General features: G+C 39.9%; 1 protein-coding gene across 6 annotated transcripts in view; it reads right to left on the reverse strand.

Moving 5' to 3' along the window:
- CUNH18orf25 (chromosome unknown C18orf25 homolog) overlaps positions 1–23,772 on the reverse strand; it is a 71,539-nt gene that overhangs the window by 40,913 nt on the left and 6,854 nt on the right. For 3 of the 6 annotated variants that reach the window (XM_006085133.3, XM_006085132.3, XM_006085136.3), the window contains exon 2: positions 1,575–2,355. In XM_006085133.3, the coding sequence (XP_006085195.1) occupies positions 1,575–2,286 (712 nt within the window). In that variant the 5' untranslated portion in view covers positions 2,287–2,355. Of the gene's footprint in view, positions 1–1,574; positions 2,356–3,330; positions 3,504–23,772 lie in introns of all 6 variants that reach the window. The other 3 variants (XM_023750863.1, XM_023750865.1, XM_023750864.1) reach the window with 2 other exon arrangements.

A 23,772-nucleotide genomic window follows, 5' to 3' on the forward strand; every position in this document is an offset into this window, starting at 1 on the left:
TACCCTTGCTACCTCTACAATAGCATCTATCTTCAAAGAGAATTTTTTTTCACCCACTTCTTCTACCTTCCAAAAAAAAGGCAAAATATTGGGGTGGTTACATAAAAATTTGTTTAGTGAGTGAAATTAAGCGCTGTATCAAGAGATCCATCATTATCTTGGTTAACAGATTAGTACAGAACATAAGAATGCATGATCAAACAATTTTATAGGTATTAAAAGCTTTAAAATTATTAAATGCAAAACTGAAATATACCTAGAACCAGCCTCATAACTCCAAAGTCTGCTTCGCTCATGCATTCAATTGATGAGCTTCAATTAAATCCCTTTACCATTAATTTTAGCACAAGAACTACCATAGGAATTCAATAGATATTAAAACAGTAAGCATGTCTAATGACTGTAAAACTCTAACATACCATATGAATGTGTTTTTTATTATAAATTGTAGAGCTTCAAAACCAATCATTCTTGTTACTGAGTTTATGTTTGGTTAGCTTTAAAACTAATCATTCTTGTTATTGAGTTTATATAAGTTTAGTTAGCTATTGGTATAATTAACCAATATTTTTTCTTCAAATATTCTTTGTATATCAGCAATATGTTATCTTCATGTGTAGAAACAAAAAACTTTCAGAAAAATAGAAGGAAAAACAGTCAACCATAAAACCAAAATTTCCCCCTTTAATGTAGTAATAAGTAATGCTGCTGTGATCTATAAGTGCCATGTAATTTACAGAATGTTCCTAATCATAAGTCTCTTTAATAATAAGAATCCACCAATTACTAACAATTCAAACCTCATCTTTCTCCCACTATGAGATCTCAATACTACCTTTGTAGTGCACAGTACCAGATGTGATAATATGAAGAAAGCAGGATGTCAAACATGTAATAAATTAGATCCTTACACCAGTGAGAGCTGAACAAGAAAATTTCTAGCAAACTTTTTAAAGCTTAGGAAGTAAGGGGGAAACTTTGAAAAAAACAACAACATTCTTTTTGATGAGAGTGACAACTTAGAGTAGAAAAATGTGCAACAAGGTATAACTAGCTTATCATGCACTGAATGAGGAAAAGCACATAAAACTACTGTATTAGGAGAAACAGTTATTAGAGAACTTTAACGAACGATAAGACATGTGATTTCAGACACCATAAGCTCAAGTGCAGTGGCTATATAATAAAGCAAGGTGCCTATTCCTGAGGATAATGTACTTAGTAATAATGCTGAGCAGTAAGTATTAAATCTAAGCAGTGCTAAAAAGGCAATGATGAAAGTTCAGGTAATGTGTTACAGAGAAAGAGACATAAGAAATTCCGTTATTTAAAAATAATCTTGTCCCTATCATTAACCACTGAATTTTTTTTTTTTTGCTAATGTGCTAAAGTGCACTAGAAACCTCAGAATAGGTTTTTAAATTGGCCATGTCTTGTTAATACACTGCAGTCTTCAAATTTACACAGAGCTGCAGGTCTCTTGGATTTTTTTCAAGTGTCACTCATTTAACTGAGCCTGAAAGCTGAGAAATGCCATCAGGTGCTCTACAGTCAGTTTAAAAAACATCCTCTACCTGGTATCTCTGCAGTGATTGTCTTGCTGCTCCCTGAAACCTCTTCATCATCATCTGATGAGCTTGTGCTTGAGTCACAAGTCAGGTCACTATCACTGGTACTACTGTCCTGCAACAGGTTGTATTTCTTACGTGCAGCAGCCTCCCGTTTCTGCCTCAGTAGCCTGATTCTCTCCTTTTGCTTTTGGCTCCGGTGACCTTTAACCTTGGTGACTCGGCCATTCTGTTTATCACTAGATTGCCGGTTTTTCTTGGCAGCCATAGTGGACGTTTCACTTTCAGATCGGGACCGTCGAGACTTGCGCCCAACTGTGGCACCAGACACGCCGGAAGGATCTCCTTCTACAGCTGTTTCTGCCTGGGAGGGTTCATTCTCTTCTGCAGAAGACAATGTATCTGAATCAGCAAGGTGACCACTAGAGGAAGGGGAAAGCATGCAGTGGTTAGAGGAGTCACTCTCATAAACTCGGCCAGTTGTCGGCTTGTCACTCTCTGTGGATGCTAACTGAGACTCAGAAGAGTCCCTTCTCAGTTCCATCAACAAGCAAGGCATTGAAGAAAGAACTGCAGAATCCACTACACCATCTTTCTGAATTTGAGATTCCAGTTCTACAGATACATCTTCCTCCTTAGTTGTCTCTTGTTTGGATGTTTTTGGTGGGACTTCAGACTCAAGTTCTTCGACTTTTCCCACTGCCTCCTCCATCTTCATTTCAAACTTTTGAGTTAATCATGGAGCAGGGTCAAGGAAACTATGTCAAAGATGCAACAGGAAAGCAACCTGGGCAAAAACACACAAAATCAACAAACAGAAATGGCAAATTACTTAATTAACACAATATGCCTACCTTTCTAAGTGGGTAGCAAAAGTTATCATCATACAGGCTTTTCAAATATATATGCCTTCATATATTCATCAACGGTCAAATTCAAAAGACTTAGAACTATCAAAATACTAGCATACACAGCTACCAAAAATGACACAATTTAATCCTCTATTCCTGAACTTGAATGGACAGCAAACAATTAAACAAGGATTTTCAACTCTAAAACTTAATTTCATGTGTTTAAGAAAGAGATTCTCAAAATTATGATATAGTTAATATGTACATTTTGGGTTTAATACAAATGAAAAAGAATGCTTAAAAACTGGTCTAGAACAAGTTAAATGAAATGATTACTTTTACACTCAAATCATCAAAGAAAGGCAAAGGGAAAATTACAGTAGAGTAGCATTCAATGTACCCTTATATTAAAAAAAAAAAAACACAAAAAAAACAAAAAAAACCTTCAACTAGGTGCATTTGGCAAATGCACAAAGTAATTATATGCATTGAACCTGTCTGCCATTCCTCCCAACAGAAGTTGCTCTAGAGGGCATTAAGATGAAAGGCCTGACTCTGCTTTTCTTCAGTACTCCTAGTTCCCACAGTACTATCATGCTGAATATGAGTTTAGTGTTTAAACATGTTTTATTTAACTACTTTGTGAACCCAGAAAACCTAATGCACTCTATTCCAAGAATGATTTAAAGGGTTTAAGAGAAAATACCCTACGCACATTTTCCACCTTATATGCTAACTTTAGAACCTAACATTCTTACCCTATTCACTGTGTGTGCTACAATTCCACTTAATCATGGAGAAACAGGACATAATCTTTAGCCACCAGAGTTGGTACCTATACAGTATAAACTTCATTAACTGACAGTTTTTAAGAGGATGCTAAAAATGTGCAAAGCAAGTAAATACCTCACCCTGTAATATGTGATGTTAAAGAAGGCAATTATCATAATGTCCCATAGGTCACAGACAAAATATTAAGCTAGGTGGTATGCTAGTCAGGTGCAATGAAACATCATCAGCCCTGGCCGGGTAGTTCAGTTGGTTAGAGCATCGTCCTGTTACGCCAAGGATGCAGGGTCCATCCCTAGTCAGGGCAAATACAAGAATCAACCAATGAATGCATAACTAAGTGGAACAACAAATCAATGTCTGTCTCTCTCTCTCTCTCTCTCTCTCTCTCTCTCTCTCTCTCTCTCTCTCAAATTAATCAGTAAAAAGACATCTCCATCATTTGACTCCAGGTTACCTGACAGTTAAAATATATGGTAGGCAGCAACTAGAAAATATCTAAAAAACCTTTTATTAATCTAACATGCCAAGCCTACTTTTTGCTTAATATAAACACAAATTTTCTATACACTTGGGTTTTTTGTTTTTGTTTATAATGTACTTTTATTAATTTCAGAGAGGAAGGGAAAGAGAGATAGAAACATCAATGATGAGAATCATGGATCGGTTGCCTCCTGCATGCCCCACACTGGGGATCAAGCCCGAAACCCGGGCATGTGCCCTGACCAGGAATTGAACCGAAACCTACTGGTTTCTAGGTCAATGCTCAACCACTGAGCCACACCAGCTGGGCTATACCTGGGTTTTTTGTTTGTTTGTTTTTCATGGCCCTCATCTGAGCTACTGATAAAACAGGCATTTGAAGGAAGTTTCCTTAATTAGTTCATGAAAATAAATGTCCCTAGTGTCTATGAATGTTTTGATTAATTTAAAACAACCCAATGTGTAGCCTATTTCATAAGCATATTTGCATCACCACTAATCCTATATAATAAAAGGCTAATATGCAAATCAACCGAACAGCAGAACAACCAGTCGTTATGACACACACTGACCACCAGGAGGCAAACGGTCAATACCGGAGCTGCCTCCTGGTAGTCAGTGCACTCCCACAGGGGAAGCACCGCTCAGCCAGAAGCCCTGAGCCAGGTTCACAGATGGCAAGCACAGCAGCGGTGGCGGGAGCCTATCTCACCTACGCGGCAATGCTAGGCAACGCTAGGATGTCCAACTGACGGCTTAGACCCACTCTAGGTGGGGAGCAGGCCTAGGCTGTCAGTCAAACATCCACCGAGGGCTCCTGGACTACGAGAGGGCGCAGGCCGGGCTTAGGAACCCCCCTCCCCGAGTGCACGAATTTCATGCACCGGGCCTCTAGTTTTTAAATTAAATGAAAATAAGCATAAATGTTATTCCCAACACCATTACAAAAGGAATGTTACACCTCTGAAAGCCAACAGAGAGAATAAAAGTTAAACCAACAAACTGCCAGTGTCATAAATGAAGCATACTGGCAACACAAACAGGAAATAAAATATTTGCCCAGCCGGTATGGCTCAGTTGATTGAGTGTCATTCCATGCACCAGGAGTTTACCAGTTTGATTCCTGGTCAGGGCACATGCCCCGGTTGCGGGCTCATCCCCAGTAGGGGTATACAGGAGGCAGCCAATCAATATTTCTCTCTCATCAATGTTTCTCTCTCTCTCTCTCTCTCTCTCTCTCCCCCCCCATCTTCCTTCCTCTATCTGAAATCAATAAAAACTATTTTAAAAAATAATCATAAACTCATTATATTAAGGAGAAAGCTAGCCATACTTTTGATGGGATTCCAACAGACATTTGTATTACATACAAGATAATTTATTAACATGTTATTAACATCCAGGACAAAAATAAAGTAGTCTTACAGGATCTCAAATTCAAAACTTAAAAGAAAAATAACCATACATATGAAATACCCCCAGGAATGAGGAATAAACCAAGATCTTCTAATTGAATAAAAATGAGAGTTAATTATTCTGTAAGAATGAAGTTATATATTCCGGAATAAAGCATTTTTTAAAGCTGAAATATCTGGGAAATGTATGAAATTAACGTAAGCCATAAAGCACAAGCATCAAGTCTCAAATTAACCTCTGAAGGCAGAAGGCAATGGACTTTTTCAAAATATAACATTGAGTTGAAAAGTAAGTTTATTAAATAACAATAAAACTTTTATTTCTTTTATTTCTTCTGTGTGGGTAACACAAATTAATCTAGAATCTATTGTAAGAAAACATTACAATATCAATGTCTTTCAATGACACACCAATCAAATAATTATCTTTCATTTCAACTTCCTTAAATTTAAGTGTTTAAGGTTTATAATGACATCGGGCCCAGCTGGTGTGGCTCAGCAGTTGAGCATCCAGGAGACAGCCGATAGATGTTTCTCTCTCATCGATGTTTCCATCTCTCCCTTCTCCCTCTCCCTTCCTCTCTCTCTCTTTAAAAAAAAAAAAGTAATAAAAACATCATATATAATGACTTCTGCTACCTAAAAACCACTTACATATGTCCAAATCTATCAAAAATACTGGTAACAACCATAAATAGGACACAAATAATTAGCTTATCATGGTATGTCCATGCAATGTGGCCACAAAGAATGAAGAGATTCTTTATATACTAATAAGGAGCAATGTTCAATGTAAGGTTAAATAAATTAAAGAGGTACATTATACCATTTGTGTATATAAGGAACAAAATTATATGTAAGTTTGTCTGTAGATGCACAGTCTCTCTGGGAGGATCCTGATGAAAATGGTAACACCAGCTACCTTGGCAACAAAAGAAAAAAATCAGGAAACAGAAGTCAAAGACTTCTTACTGGATGTAGTTCTGTACATCTTGAATTTTGCATCACGTACAAGATTATCTATTTTAAAATCCACTCTTACACAATAGTCTACTGAAAAGTCTTCTGAAGAAAAAGAAACCATGCTTCTGCTCATAACACCAACTACTATTCAGGTCAAATGTGGTCAGTAAATTCTACTAGAATTTTCCCCTATAGTGGAATTTTGTTATAATTCATAAAACACAGGGGGGAAAAGTCACAGGAAGTGGGAATACAAGCTCTGACATAAGTCCCTACCATGGAATAAAAATAAAGTGCCCTGCCCTAACCGGTTTGGCTCAGTGGATAGAGCGTCAGCCTGTGGACTCAAGGGTCCCAGGTTCGATTCCGGTCAAGGACATGTACCTTGGTTGCGGGCACATCCCCAGTAGGAAGTGTGCAGGAGGCAGCTGATTGATGTTTCTAACTCTTTATCCCTCTCCCTTTCTCTCTGTAAAAAATCAGTAAATAATAAAACAAAAAATAAAGTGCCCTAAACACGGGGGAAAAGATGTCATATATACCAATTAATCTTCCCAAACAACCAGATTTACTGCTTTTATTGGGGGGGGGGGGGGGGGGGGAGTACTTATTGTTTTTGGTAAGAGGGAAAAAAGTATTTTTCCGGTAGAGGTAGTCAAAAGTAGAAGGCAGTAAAAAAAATGATAATTATCAAATGGAAATTGCAGCTTTTAAAAGAGATAAAATGGCCCTGACTGGTTTGGCTCAGTGGATAGAGTGTTGGCCTGCGGACTCAAGGGTTCCAGGCTCGAATCTGGTCAAGGGCATGTACCTTGGCTGCAGGCACATCCCCAGTGGGGGGTGTACAGGAGGCAGCTGATGTATGTTTCTCTCTCATCGATGTTTCTTTCTTTTTTTTTTTTTCAAATATATTTTATTGATTTTTTTTACAGAGAGGAAGGGAGAGAGATAGAGAGTCAGAAACATCGATCAGCTGCCTCCTGCACACCCCCTACTGGGGATGTGCCTGCAACCCAGGTACATGCCCTTAACCGGAATCGAACCTTTCAGTCCGCAGGCCGACGCTCTATCCACTGAGCCAAACCGGTTTCGGCTCTCATCGATGTTTCTAACTCTCTAGCCCTCTCCCTTCCTCTCTGTAAAAAAATCAATAAAATATATTTTTTAAAAAAGAGAGATAAAATGTTCTTAACCCTCTGGTTTATTGTTCACAGAAAATTTACAATGAAATAAGATTAAAACACCTCCCCCATGCTGTTCTTCCCTCTAATCTAAAGACAATACTCTTCTATATAGATATTTATATAATACAAGTCTAAGCGACCATTACACAGAACGACCAGAACCATCGGTCGCTATAATACGCACTGACCACCAGGCAGCAGGTGCTCAACGCAGGAGCTGCCCCCTGGTGGTCAGTGCACTCCCACAGGGGCAGAGCTGCTCAGCCAGAAGCCAGGCTCACAGCTGGCGAGCGCAGCAGCGATGGTGGGAGCCTCTCCCGCCTCCACGGTAGTGCTAGGGAGCAGTGAGCCGAGAGGTAAGAAGCAGCGAGCAGGTGGGTAATAAGGAGCGAGGGGTCCTGGACTGTGAAAGGGTGCAGGCAGGGCTGAGGGACACAAACACATACACCCAGTGCACAAATGTTGTGCACTGGGCCTCTAGTTATATTATCATCCCCCTCTCACCTCCCTAGAACCCTACATTAGTGATTATTCCTTGGCATTCATCAGCATCTCACACTCAACTAGACATCCATCCATCCATTCATCTGTTCTTTCATTTTTTAAAATCCTCCTTCTGCATATCATCTCAACCTCTTATTGCACCCTTCAGGTACCACTCTTCTTTCAAAGCCCTTATTAAGAGAGCTGTCTAAACACCCTCCTTCTATTTCTTTACCTCTCACATTCCCGCTCCAACCCAGTCCCATCTGATATCTGCTTCTATAAAACTAGTAGAACAGTTCTTACCAGGGTCATTAAAAACCCCCATATCTCTAAATCCAACACACAGTTTGGCCCTCATCCTAATGTCTAAGCAGTATCCTATGCCTAATCCACTCCCTCTCCTTAAACTGTCTTTGTCTCCAAGGTCTCCTACTCTTCTTGCTATACCTTTTCTCAGCCTACTTTATAGGCTTAATTTCCTCTACCAAATGTCAGTAGTTAGTCCTATTGCTAGGTCCTTTACTCACCCACTCAAGTGACCTCTTCTACACCTAGTTTCCAATACCATCCCTATATTAGTAATTTGTTACTCCATCTCAGGCCTTCTCTGAGCTCTATACAAGTCCACCAAATAGCCACCTGACATCTCATTTCACAAGAGCACCACAATCTCATGTCCAAAACCAAATTAGTCATCTAAGGCCTCTGTAGCTCAGTAAATAGCACCACTATTATCTCAATTGCTCTTGTCAAAAACCCAAGCATTATTTTTGATAATGCTTTCTCCTTTACTCACTGTATCCCATCACTCACTAATTTCTATTAATCCCACCTCCTTAAATTTCTAGCCTGTCCACTATAATTCATCTCCATTATCAATCACTCTGAGCACAACCTCTGCCATTTATTTTCCAGTGGTATGACTGACAATCATCTCCTGTGTCTCTGTATTGTCTTGGTATGACCTGTTCTCCTTACAGCAGGCAGAACAATATTTTCACAAGGTAAATGTGACATGTTAATATGAAAAAGCATTTTTTTAAATTACACATAAATAGAAAGTATTTTTTAAATACCATATAAGGTTAAGATGGGGGGATGACCAAGCAGAAAGTAGTTAAAGGCAAGTTGAACTGTATCTTAAAAAGGGTTACATGCAATAATTTTTAAAACCAGCTAATTCTGGACAATCAAAATAGAGCTTTTTTTTTTTTTCCAGTCCTTGTACTTGATCTAAAAAACTAAGATGAGGACAGGTAGGAGAGTTAAGTCACAGAAAGAAAGGAATAGTATACTGCTCCCCTCTGAGGAGACAGGGAAGTGGGACGTATAAGGCTGAAAGAGGCTACTGTGAAAATCTGGAGGAAGTTTGTTTCATGTCAAACCTTATTCTTGGTCAACAAAGCTTAATACAAGGTGAAACAGAAGGCAGGTTTGGGAGTTTGTGAAAAGTGGAACATTTGTCACAGAAAATCTAACAGAGAATAAAACACAAACAAAAAAGAACAAATCACGATACTCAATTTCCAAACTACAAATGGACCATTTCGCAAACTAAAGGGGCTGCGGGAGGAGAGAAGAGATTGCTCTCCCCTGCTCAAAATCTCTGCCACTTCTCCACTTTCACCTAGGCCCACTCACACCCTACCTCTCTCCAGCTACAAAGAATGATACATAGTTTTTTCAGATCTCTGATCTTTCACAATTATATTTGTGCCTGCTTTCTTGCCGGTACTCATTACAAATATCAGAATAAATATTACTTCCTTGGGGCGGCCTTTGGTACTTTACAGACTAATAAAATTCCCATAATAAACATTTTACACAGCTACTTTCCTTCAAAACACTTTGCATAACTGTAGTTAAGTAATTGTTTAATGCCCATCCCCCACACATAAGGACATAAAAAGTTTTAAAAGAAATTTATATAACTAACCCCCCACCCCAGCTGATTTAACACAATGATTAACAGGCAAAAACATACCTTAAGGCAAAAATTATTATAAAGACAAAAGGTGTCATTCTAATCTTGCATGCCCAATGATGATAAGCCTAATGGGACTCTAGGACTTTTCTTCTGTGGAAGTAGACAGCAAGATCATCAGTTAAAAGAGAAGATAAATGAGGTGGTGTTGAGGCTGATCAGAGGACCAGGTGTGAAACAGTAGTAAGAAAATAAAGAAACTGGAAGTATGTTATTTCCAAACAATACAAGCCCCCATATTAAGGGTTGCAGTCATGAACTTAAGAGTGAGACTGGTAACCATGGGTGTTTTTCTCTTCTTTCAAGTTCAGCTGTGTAAATCCAAGGGCAGAGGAGGTAGAAACTGGATTTAACCAGAATTGTAGTTTTGCCAAGCTAGTAAAACAAAGCAAGAAAGAAGCAAGGAAATGTGTGTGCAAGGAAATGATTTTAATGATCATATCAAGAAGGTACAAGTCTGTGAAAGCTGTGGTAGGAACAATGAAACAGAAAATCCAGTGCAGTCAGGGTACTATAGAGTGAGCTAGAAAGATGAAGGTGGAAATCCAAGAGCACTGTGAATGAAATTGAGACGAGAAGGGTTGCAGTTATTGGTAACTAGCAAGATCTCAAAATAGTGTTAAAGTGGTGCCCTGAATAACTGACTGTCTGCAATGAAAGAAGTGTAAAAATTAGAGTAAAGTTAGAAATTTACAGCCATTTAGTATTGTCATGACAACCAAAGAGCATTTCAATTTTCTAGTAATTGACTTTGACTGTACTTAAAAAAAAAACTAATAATAATGGATTAAAAATAAATATATACTGCTCCTTCACAACAGATAGTTCGAGAAGTATTGGTTAAAGTATGACTATGGAAGTACTTTGGCTAAGGTAGGGTGGAAAGTAAAATCATTATGGGAAAGTTCACAGAATGAATGGACAGTGTCAGAAGGATTATCTATGTGTATATTAAAGTCACACAGATTTAAGAGTAATATGGACAAAATAACACTAAACAAGGAACAAAAATCACAATACAAAGAGGTCAGTGTTAAAAAGAAAACAGCAATATGGGGAAAAATGAAAGAGAAAAATTATCTGAAAGGTGGCAATGAGAAACAAGGAATCATTTACCCATCCTTCTTCAAGCCAGAAGGGAGGGGGAGTGACTATCAACTAAGAATTCTATATCCAACAAAACTACTCTTTCAAAATGAAGGAGGGGAAAACAACTAAGAAAATTCCCAGCTAAACAAAGACTAACAGATTTCATTGGTAGCAGACCTGCTTTAGAAGAATTAATATAAGAAAAACTATTTAAGCTGAAAGAAAATGACACCATACTGTGACTCAAATTCATAAAACTGCAGTAACAAAAAGTGGTAAATGTGTACATTAACATAAAGACTCTACAAATAATATTTCTTATCTTTTAAAAAGCTTTGTACAAAGCAATATGTATAACACTGTATTGCTAGGTTTATAATATACATCGATGTTACATATCTATATATATAAAAAAGCCTTCTATATATATAAAAGCCTAAGCGACCATTATGACCAGCCGGCCGAACGACGGGTTGACGGGTTGCTATGACACTCAATGACCACCAGGGGGCAGACGCTCAATGCAGGAGCTGCCCCCTGGTGGTCAGTGTGTTCCCACAGCCAACCTCCCAAGGCCGGCCAATCTCCTGCAGTCCCTCCCCCCGGCTGGCCGGCCCCTATTGCAATGGACTGGGCGAGACGGCCCTGATGGCCGGTCAGGCCGAGGGACCCCACCCATGCACGAATTCATGCACTGGGCCTCTAGTATTAAAATAACAGCATAAAAGGAGGTCAAGTTCTCCCATACTGGTGCAATGTTTCTATATTTTATTGGAATTAAGTATTAATTTGAAGAAGACTGTGATAACTAAAGGTACAGATGCAATCCCTAAAGCAACCACTAAGAAAATAACTCAAAAATATCGTTTAACCCTCCACCCCAAAGACAGTAAAGAAGATATGGAGGGAAAACAAAAAAGAGACATTAGATGCCCTGACTGGTGTGGCTCAGCAGATTGAGCTTCATCCCATGCACAGAAAGATTGCCAGTTCTATTCTCGGTCAAGGCACAAACCCTGGGTGTGGACTTGATTCCTAGTGGGGGAATGCAGGAGGCAGGCATTCAATGTTTCTCTCTCATCAATGTCTGTCTTTCTCTCTCTCACTCCATCTCCTTCCCCCTCTACCTCCCCTGTACTTTCTCTCTCTAAACTCAATAAAAACAAACAAACGTATACAGAAAGAAGACAATGTGAAGAAACATAAGGAGAATGCCATGTGTGGACACAGGTTGGGGTGATATCATCCTATATAATAAAAGGGTAATATGCAAATTGACCATAACGGCAGAATGACTGGGAACAACCAGTCGCGATGACCCACACTGACCACCATGGGGCAGACGCTCAACGCAGGAGCTGTACCCTGGTGGTCAGTGCACTCCCACAGGGGGAGCTCCACTCAGTCACAAGCCGGGCTGACGGCTGCGAGTGCAGCGGCAGTGGCGGGAGACTCTCCCGCCTCCTCAGCAGCGCTAAGGATGTCCAACTGCAGCTTAGGGCAGGGAGCAGGCCTAAGCCGTCAGTCAGACATATCCTGGGGGCTCCTGGGCTGCCTGAGGGATGTCTGACTGCCAGCTTAGGCCCAATCCCCTGGGGAGCAGGCCTAAGCTAGCAGGTGGACATCCTCCAAGGAGTCCCGGACTGCGAGAGGGCACAGGCCGGGCTGAGGCACACCCCCCACCCCCAGTGCACGAATTTTTGTGCACCGGGCCTCTAATCTATAATAATAAAAGCGTAATATGCTAATTAGACTGGACAGCCGAATGACCTTCCAGATGTCCTTCTGGATGAAGCTGGGGCTGCAAGGGCTGCGAGGATCAAGCCCCTTACACAAATTTTGTGCATCAGGCCTCTAGTGTATCTATAAGCCAAGGAATACTTGAGGCTACCAGACGTTAGGAGAGAGGCATGGAACAAACTAGTGCCTTCAGAGGGAGTACGGCCCTGCCAACACATTTATTTTGGAGTGCTGGCCTCCAGAATTGTAAGACAATACATTTTTACTGTTTTTAAGCCTCCCAGTATACAGTCCTCTGTTACAGAAGCCCTAGGAAACTAATATAAGCATCTTTTCAGGGGAAAAAAAAAACTCAATACAAACATCTTTTTTTAAAAAACAAAAAAGAGAGAGACATTAGATTTAAAAAAGAGAGGTTAGAAAATAAATAGCAAAATGGCAATGTAAATCCAACCTTAGTAATAATTACATAAATGAGTAGCCTAAACACTCCAATCAAAAGGGAGAGATCGTCAGGCTAGATAAATAAGATCCAATTCTACATAGACATAACTTAAATTCAAAGATATACTAGACAAAAAAATTAAATAATAAATAAGCAAATAAAAAAAAAGATACACTAGACTGAAATAATGGAAAAACATACTATGCAAAGAGCAACTATGGGAGAGCAGAAATGTCTATATCAACATCAGACATTACTAGATACAAAAAGGGACGCTTCATAATGATACAAGATTTAATATATAAGAAAATATAATAATTATACATATATACATATAAAAATATATGCACTTAACAGGTTCACAATACATGAAACAAAAACTAACAGAATAAAAAGGACAGAGCTAATTCAACACTAATATATTTCAATTCCTCATTCTAAGTAGATAAAACTAGAGGGAAAATCAGCAAGAATATAGAATACTTGAACATTATCAACCAACTCAACCCATACAAATTATATATCGAACACATCATTCCTTGGATAGTTACTGACATATAAAATTGAAATACAGATTTGGACATTATCAATAAAAATAGAGATAGTAGCTGAATATAACAGTTTATCCAGAGGAAAAAGCATCAAATGAACAGAGAAAAGACTTTAAAATAAAATAAAAAATTTAAAAAGCAAATGAGTTGCTTTATTGTATAAAATAGGTAAGAATTATCTTATCTTGCAGGGGAAAAAAAATATAAAGATATCCATTGAAAGCATGCACAGAAGAGCCCCAGCTGGTTTGGCTCAGTGGATAGAGCATTGGCCTGCGGACTGAAGGGTCCCAGGTTCGATTCCAGTCAAGGGCACATGCCCATGTTGCAGGCTCCATCTTCGGGGGGGGGGGGGGGGCGGTGTGCAGGAGGCAGCCGATCAATGATTCTCTCTTATCGATGTTTCTCTCTCTCCCTCTCCCTCCCTCTCTGAAATCAATAAAAATATTTATTTTTTAAAAAGCACGTACAGAAGACTTCCTTCTTAGATATATTCTCAGATGTTTAATAACTTCCTATAGACTCAGAACTGTAAAAAAGGACCATGATTAATGGGATCTTATCTAAGAGCAACCATACAGGAAACTCTCCTGAGGGTTTTGACATAGCAATGTATAAAATCATTGAGCATTCAACATAAGAAAGCCTTGCCTTTCAATTTTACCACTTTCAATTATACCCCTTGTGAGCAACAACCATCATTAACCATTCTTTAACACCACTACCCTGACACAAACATGAATGAATAAACAAACTGTATTGTCCTTCCTGATGTGACAAATGCAAACTGAAGTCATTTTTTGTTACAAGTTTATGTTGCTACAGGCACTTTCCGTTGAAACCACAAGCTGACACAAGCACAGCCCATTAAATTAAATTGCTTCTAGGCAAGATTTTGCTCTACAGTCATGTAAAATGGGAATTGCTAATTGCTAACATTCCTGCATCTGTTTATTTCATATCACGACCCTAGAACTCTTAAGAAATACAAAGAGCTAATACCTCAAACACGATATATATGAACCAGTTAACTTACACTGATTCTTCACATGTAGTATTAAATTCATGAATTCCTACTTTGCTCTCTTGCACAAAACAATATTCTAATCTAATATTTAGACAAAAAAAGCAACTTTGGAGAGGGTCAGTGTTTTACTAACAAAACAAGAATGATTTTTCCCACTAGAGTAGAGGCTAAAACACTTCGTCAAAGAAATTTAAGTTAAAAACAAAACAAAACAAAAAAACACCTTATAAGAGATCCTGTCTATTCCCTTGCAATTCAGGATGGACTAAATAGAATACCTGTTTTATCTAATCAAGCTTCAAATAACAAGTGATAGGGCTTACGTATACCAACTTCCCTTGAGAACATTATTTCAAATTGAATTTATGGCATAGTATTTTCAAAGATTAAGTTTACTGTAGTCTATTTTATTTAAAATTGATAATAAAAATTCTGTCTATATCTGTGACCAACAGAAGTATCCAACATAAAAACAGTCCACAAGAAACACACTAAAGTTCTACCTTTCAGATGAGTCTGCTTATTTTCAATATTTAAATTCTTTCCCACTTCCCGCCACCCCCCCAAAAAAAATCTATACCCACAAATTTTCAAAAGTACCAGTAAGTGGGTGTTAGGCCACTATAAAACAAACTTGGGTACTAAGTTCTCTGCTCTTTAAACCAAAATTGATTCTGTCCTCTAAGTTTTTTTCTTTTTTAAGAAACATTTTATTAAATATTAGCATAGAAAAGTCTACACACACCATAAGTATGCAACTTATCCTGGTAGCTCAGTTGGATAGAGCATCATCCCCATACACCAAGGTTGACTCCCTGGTAACAGCACATACAAGAATCAACCAATGAATGCATAAATAAGTGGAATAATAAAGGGCTGTTTCTCTCACCTCCTCTCTCTCTAAAATCATCTTTTTTTTTAAAAAAAAAAAAAAGAAGTGTGTAACTTCATGTATTTATTTAAATTCACATATCTATTTAGTAAGCACACAGATACAAAATATTTCCAAAATCCTAAAGCCTTCCTGCTACCTCTGGTCATTCATTACCTGCCCCTCAAAAGTAATCACTACTCTGACCTTTATCACAAACCAATTCTTCCTGTTCTTAACCTTCAAGATGATATAAATAAATGGGGAGATATTCTGTGTTCATGGATTGAAAGACTCATTATTGCTGAGATGGCAATTCTTCCCAACTTGATCCATAAATTCAATGTATTCCCAATCAAAATTCCAGCAAGGAATTTCGTAGATAATGGGTCCTACATTTATGTAGAAAGGCAAAAGACCCAGGATTGTCAACAAAATACTGAAAGTTGGAGGACTGACACTACCCAACTTCAAGACTTATAAAGCTACAGTAATCAAGACAGTGTAATTCCAGCCAAAGAACAAAAACATAGATCAATGGAACTGAATATAGAGAGCCCAGAAATAGACTCATAGTTAAGTGACCTCTGGCAAAAGAGCCAAAGTAATTCAATGGAAAAAGTCTCCTCAATAAATGGTGCTAGGACAACTGAACAGCCACATGGAAAAAAATTAATCTAGACACAGACCTTTAAAAAAAAAGTTTCTATTGATTTTAGAGAAAGAAAGGGAGGATAGATAGAAACATCGAGGAGAGAGGATCATAGATCCTGCACGCTCCCTACTGGGGATGGAGCCCACAACCCAGGCATGTGTTCTGACCAGGAATTGAACAGTGGTAACCTCTTGGTTCAACACTCAACCACTAAGTCACAACTGCTGGACCAAAAATCAATAAAGACATATCCTCAGATGAGAATTTAAAAAAAAAAAAGCAGTAAAGAGCCAGTACACAAAGGGAGAACAATAGTGCTGTTATCAAATGAGTTCCTAGATCCAACTAGGCCAGAAGCCAGTTGCATATTGAACTTATCACAGTTAAATGAACCTACTAAATCTCATTTTTGCTTTTTAAAAAAGGCATGTAAAGCTACTGTGTATGTGTCTGTGCACACACTACAGTTATCTTCTGCATAAACATTTTCATAGGAGCTAGGGTCATAGCATACAGAAAAACCACTGCATTAATGGCTCTACTTATAGACTTTATGAAAAAGGCAACATAAGAACAATTCGCATTACCGTGGCCTTTGCTTCTCAGCATTGGAAAACTAGTGCTTCTAAGTGGCACTACTGGTGCTGTTGATCAATTTTAGATACAGCATAAATACTCAACCATGAATTAATTATCCAAGACCTCAAAGTTTTCAAAAAGTTTCAAGTGATATTTTAAAAAGCAAAAAGATAAAAGGCAATTTCAGCTTAAAATAAAACCCACTAAAAGACTGCTTCAGACACTAGTGATTAAAAAAAGATAAAATTGATCCAGCCAGCGTGGCTCAGTGGTTGAGCGTCAACCTGCGAACCAGGAAGTCATGGTTCCATTCCCGGTCAGGGCATATACCCACCCAGAACCAGGTTGTGGGCTCAATCCCCAGTGTGGGGTGTGCAGGAGGCAGCCAATCAATGATTCTCTCTCATCACTGATGTTTCTCTCTCTCTCTGAAATCAATAAAAACATATATATTTTTAAATCAATGAATGTGTTATTGCATTATTTGTAGGACTTTTTTCTAAGTTGTAATTTTAAAAGTGATCTATCCATACTAACATTATCTAAACAATTCTATTTAGGTTTGGGGAACATTTTTTTTTTATTATTGATTTCAGAGAGGAAGGGAAAGGGTTAGAGAGATAGAAACATCAATGATGAGAAAGAATCATTGATTGGCTGCCTCCCGCACAGCCCCTAATGGCGGGGATCGAGCCCGCAATCAGGACATGTGCCCTTGGCCAAAATAGAACATGGGACCCTTTAGTCCACAGGCCCCCCCCCCAACACTTTATCTATTGAACTAAATGAGCTAGGGCTGGGGGAACACTTTAATTATTTTTATTAATTATGGCTCATAGTTAACCTGAAAAGTATAATCCTCATTTTTAAGAAAAGAACATGTAGGTCAATAGCCACGATATATTTAGATAAATTTAGACAGGTATATTTAGAACAGTTTCTGAATTTCCAACCTGCTTCTTAAGCTAAGACTAGATCACACTACACAAGTAGCTTCCTCTAACCAAAATAAAAGTTCTGAACCTCTGAATCTTTACAAAAGTTAAATTAGGTTACATATTTAAAAGGTAAGGTTTTAATATAGACCCCTTTAAAACACATTTTCCTAATGTATTTGAAGTTTGTCATTTAAAATTTGGCTTTCCCAAAAAATATACAAGAATATATATTGTATATAAATTAAGGCATACCTACATTTTACACTTCAGAAAGTAAACAAAACTTCTTTGAAAATTTTTACTAAAAACAAAACATCCATTGTTTTGATTAATTTTATACAAACTACACAACCACCATTTTTTGTTATCTTTATATTGGAAGAAAACTGTAGTTTCCCATGTGCTTATTTTAAATTATGCCCAAGGCACACCAAATGGTTAATCAATAAAAATAAAAACTATGCAATATAAAGTGAGAAAGAGTTGCCCTGGCCAGTGTGGTTCAGTTGGATGGGTGTTCAACCTGTGCACGGAAAGGTTGCCAGTTCAATTCTGGACAGAGCACATGCTCTGGTTGTGGGCTCAATCCTCAGGAGAGGGTGTGTGAGAGACAACCAATTGATGTTTTGCTCTCACATCAATGTTTCTCTCTTTTCTCTCTCTAAAATTCAATTAAAAAATAAAGAGGGAGTAGTTATTCAACAATAGAGTTGCAGTTTAAATAGCCTCCAACAATCTACTAATAAAAGCCTAAGTGGTCCTCGTGCCCTCGCCATCACAAGATGGTGGCAGCGCAGCGCGGAGGCGGGGCGTGGCAGCCACTCCACACAGTGAGGCCTGGGGGTCCCACGGCTCCGCATCGCAGGTCACGGCAGGAGAGGGAGGTTGTGGGCGATCAGGTAGGCAGGGGAGGGCAGTGTGGGCGAAGGGGTGGTGGGGGGGCTCTAGTCTAGTATAAATACATTTTTAAAAGTTATTTTTTAATGGGCTTAGCTTCAAAACCCTTAGCTGACTTAGTTTAAATATTCAACTATGCATGTTTACTGCTGAATCTGAGTCAAAAATGATGCACTCCTAGCACTAAAAATCAAAGCAATTGGACTATTTTTTAAACTGCTGTAAAGACACTTAGTTCTTGCACTAGCTGGTTTGGCTCAGTGGTCAGAGCATCAGCCCAAGGACTGAAGGGTCGTGAGTTTGATTCCCCTCAAAGGCATGTGCCCACATTGCAGGCTCAATCCCCAGTGCTGGTTGGGCATGAAGGAGGCAACCAATTGATGTGTCTCTCTCACATAATGTTTCTCTTTCACTGTTTCTCTTCCTCTCTTCCATTCTCTCTAAAAATCAATGGGAAAAATATATATATCCTCAGGTGAGGATTAAAAAAAAGAAAACAAAACAAAAAAACCCACTTACTTCTTAAATGGATGGGACTTTTAAAACAAAAGAAAGCCATGAAACTGCCTACAGCAGTGGTTCTCAACCTTCCTAATGCCGCAACCCTTTAATACAGTTCCTCATGTTGTGGTGACCCCCAACCATAAAATTATTTTCGTTGCTACTTCATAACTGTAAGTTTGCTACTGTTATGAATCCTAATGTAAATATCTGATATGCAGGATGTATTTTCATTGTTACAAATTGAACATAATTAAAGCATAGTGATTAATCACAAAAACAATATGTAATTATATATGTGTTTTCTGATGATCTTAGGCGACCCCTGTGAAAGGGTTGTTCGACCCCCAGGTTGGCGACACACAGGCTGAGAAACACTGGCCTACAGGAATATAGCTAACCTTAGAATTTCTGCCTCCAAGTTAATTATGTAAATGTTTTCACTCACTTCCCTCAGCCCCATTATATTACCAACTCCTTAGAGGGAGATTAGGTTAAAACAGGGATTATTATGTTAATCATCTTCAGTTCACTCACAGTTCCTAACACATAATCTACACTAATAAAAGACAAACATGCAAATTGACTGTGCCTTCACTACACCTTAAGCCACGCCCACCAGCCAATCAGAGTGACTATATGCAAATTAACCCAACCAAGATGGTGGCCGGCAGCCACGGAGCTGGAGCAAGCAGGAGGCTTGGTTGCCCCAGTGATGGAGGAAGTCAAGCTTGCCGCCTGCCACGGCCGGCTCTGAGCTCCACTCAAGGCAACAAAGTTTCAATTACAGAAGCTAAATAAACCCCAGATAACTGCTTTCAGCCGGCTGTGGCCACGGAGCTGGAGCAAGCAGGAGGCTTGGGTTGACCCTGGTGATGGAGGAAGCCAAGCTTCCCGCCTGCCCTGGCCGGCTCTGAGCTCCACTCAAGGCTACAAAGTTTAAATTATAGAAGGTAAATAAATCCCAGAATAAAAAAAGAAAAAAGAAAAAAAGGAGAGGCTGGGAGCTTCCATCGCTGGGGGGCTTGGCCAGCCTGAAAACGGCGACCCTCAGCCCCTCACCCAGACTGGCCAGGCACTCCAGTGGGGACCCCCCCACCCTAAAGGGGGTGTGACCAGCTGCAAACAGACATCAGCCCCTTACCCAGGCTGGCCAGGCACCCCAGTGGGGACCCCCACCCTGAAGGGGGTGTGACCAGCCTGCAAACACCGATCAGCCCCTCACACAGGTTGGCCAGGCACCCCAGTGGGACCCCCACCCTGATCCGGGACACCCTTCAGGGCAAACCAGCCAGCCCCCACCCGTGCACCAGGCCTCTATCCTATATAGTAAAAGGGTAATATGCAAACTGACCCTAACAGCAGAAGGACTGAGAATGACTGGTCACAATGACACACACTGACCACCAGGGGGCAGATGCTCAATGCAAGAGCTGTCCCCTGGTGGTCAGTGCGCTCCCACAGGGGGAGCTCTGCTCAGCCACAAGCCAGGCTGATGGCTGCCAGCACAGCGGTGGTGGTGGGAGCCTCTCCCACCTCCTCAGCAGCGCTAAGGATGTCCGTCTACAGCTTAGTTCTGCTCCATGCTGGTAAGTGGACACCCCACGAGGGCTGCCGGGCTGCCAGAGGGATGTCTGACTGCCAGCTTGGGCCCAATCCCCCCCAGGGAGCGGGCCTAAGCCAGCAGGTGGACATCTTCCGAGGGGTCCCAGATTGCAAGAGGGCATAGGCTTGGCTGAGGGACCCCCCTCCCCTCACGAGTGCACAAATTTTTGTGCACCAGGCCTCTAGTATTTAATAAGTATTTGAATTGATGAACTCAATCACTTTTAAAAATCACCAAGACTACTAATGAAATCTTTTGTTTGCTTAAAACTAAGTACTACTGACTTGCATATAAAAATATATTCCAGCCCTAGCTGGTTTGGCTTACTGGATAGAGCGTCGGCCTGCGGACTGAGGGGTCCCAGGTTCGATTCCAGCCAAGGGCATGTACCTTGGTTGCAGGCACATCCCCAGTAGGGGGGGTGCAGGAGGCAGCTGATCGATGCTTCTCTCTGGTCAATGTTTCTAACTCTCTGTCCCTCTCCCTTCCTCTCTGTAGGAGATCAATAAAATATATTTTAAAATATATATATATATATATTCCAGCCCGGCCAGTGTGGCTCAGTGGTTGAGTGTCGACCCATGCACCAAGAGGTCAACTGTTCGATTCCTGATCAGGGCACATGCCCAGGTTTTGCGTTCAATCCCCAGTGGAGGGACATGTAGAAGAGGCAGCCAACCAAAGTTGATGTCTCTCATTGATGTTTTCCCCCACCCCCGCCTCTTTCTGAAATCTATAAAAACATATTAAATATATAGATATGTTTTCCCATTACAAAGAATCAACATAATTTCTGACAGGAACTCTCCTTTTATCTTTCCACATCCTAAATAATAAAGAGCTAATATGCAAATGGTCATCACACCCTCACACTATCACGCTGTAACAGCTGGTCATCACACCCTCACACTATCACGCTGTAACAGCTCAGACACTCAACACTGGGGAGAGAGGAATCACATGCCCTGCAGTCCCAGACACCAGCGGCTGGGGCTGCGGCCCGGGACAGGGACAAGCCGCCCGCCCCGGCTGCGGCCCGGGACAGGGACAAGCCGCCCGCCCCACAGTCCCGGGCGCCAGGGGCTGCACCTGCATCTGCGGCCCAGGAGAGGGACAAGCCGCCTGTCCCGCGGTCCCAGACATCCACCAAGGGGTCCCAGATTGGAGAGGGAGCAGGCTGGGCTGAGGGGACACCCCCCCCCCAAGCACGAATTTCGTGCACCAGGCCTCTAGTAAAACCATAAGACAAAATTGACACACTGCAAATAGTCTAATAAAGCTGTTTCCTTACATTTATATGTATTATAAAATGATTGTGTATTTATGCATAAAGATGCAAAAAACAGACACTACAAAACCGAAGAAGAGCAGTATCTTACTAAGAAACAAAATTAAGCCCCACCTCCCCAGATATTTAGGTCTAGAACAGCAGTTCTCAACCTTTGGGTCGCGACCCCTTTGGGGGTCGAACAACTCTTTCACAGGGGTCACCTAAGACCACTGGAAAACACATATATAATTACATATTGTTTTTGTGATTAATCACTATGCTTTCATTATGTTCAATTTGTAACAATGAAATTGGGGGTCACCACACCATGAGGAACTGTATAAAAGGGTCGCGACATTAGGAAGGTTAAGAACCACTGGTCTAGAAGATTATATTGCATCTGTAACAGTGATGTTCCCAAATCTTTTGAAATATAAAAATTAACCCCTTTTTAATTCTTATTATAAATACTAACTTAATGACAACAGTACTCTTATCTTAAACAAACACCAATATTACAAAACAAAAATTCTCATTTCGAAGGACATCTTCCCAATTTTGAGTCAGGATCTGGGGTTAGTTTTTTCACTGAGAAGTTGTAGCCTGGATAATGTGGAACAGCGCAGGAACCAAAGATCAGGACTGAATTAAAAACACTACAGAATTACAATATAGAAAATGGCTCTTTTCTCCAAAGCAACTCTTCCCTTCACTTAGCTCTCAAAGAGGTTGAACAGGCTATAAATAAGATACAATATAAAAAACTCAGAACTAGGAATGATAAAAGGCATTTAGAGAAATTATGAGTAATAAATTAATGGAGGTAGGCAATAAGCATCAACAGCTGCTAACACCACAGAAAACCAAACATTATGTGCTTCCTGATACAAGTACTCAACATCATCTATAAAGCATTTTTCCCTCAAAGGAAAAAATGAGAGAGAATATACCTCATAGAAACCAAATTTGATCAAGCCTCTAAACCTAATACCAATTAACAAGAAACCCAGGGGGGGGGCAGAGGAATGTGTTTAATAACACCATAGGAATGTAAGTGGCAAATTCAAACTGGGAAAACTCTTGTTTATTCAACAAATAATTTGCCAGGAATAAGAAACGGAAGGGAACCTATAGATTATAAAACAATGCACATGCCCTAACCAGTTTGGCTCAGTGGATAGAGCATCGGCCTGCAGACTCAAGGGTCCCAAGTTCGATTCCGGTCAAGGGCATGTACCTTGGTTGCGGGCACATCCCCAGTAGAGGGTGTGCAGGAGGCAGCTGATCGATGTTTCTCGCTCATCGATGTTTCTAACTCTCTATCCCTCTCCCTTCCTCTCTGTAAAAAATCAATAAAATATATTTTTAAAAAAAACAATGCACAGACCTTATTTGTGATTTGAATGACTGTAAAAACACATTTATAAAATACAGTGGGGCCTTGACTTACGAGTGTCCCAACTAACGAGTTTTTCGAGATACAAGCCGTCTCTCGGCCGATTTTTTGCTTTGAGTTGCGAGCTAAAATTCGGGTTACGAGCCAGCTTCAGATACCCCACCACTAGTTGGCGCAGCGAACGTCACAGTGAACGCCACAACATCAGCCCAGCATCATGTGTCTCACTTGTTCACTTTAAGATTTGACATACGAGTAATTTGAATTGCGAGCTCCGTCACAGAACGAATTAAACTCATAAGTCAAGGCCCCACTGTAGAGAAATCTGAACCCCAAATATCATGATATTAAGAAATTATTGCCCCAATTATTTTTCAGTGTGATAATAGTTATTTGGTATTTTTTCCTTCAGGAGTTAAGAAACTGGAGTGCTAAAAGTTAGTGTACAGAAAGGGATCACTAAAAATTAATGCAGCTCAATGAT

This window comes from Myotis lucifugus, unplaced genomic scaffold, assembly GCF_000147115.1.
Source record: "Myotis lucifugus unplaced genomic scaffold, Myoluc2.0 scaffold_16, whole genome shotgun sequence".
Lineage (NCBI taxonomy): Eukaryota > Metazoa > Chordata > Mammalia > Chiroptera > Vespertilionidae > Myotis > Myotis lucifugus.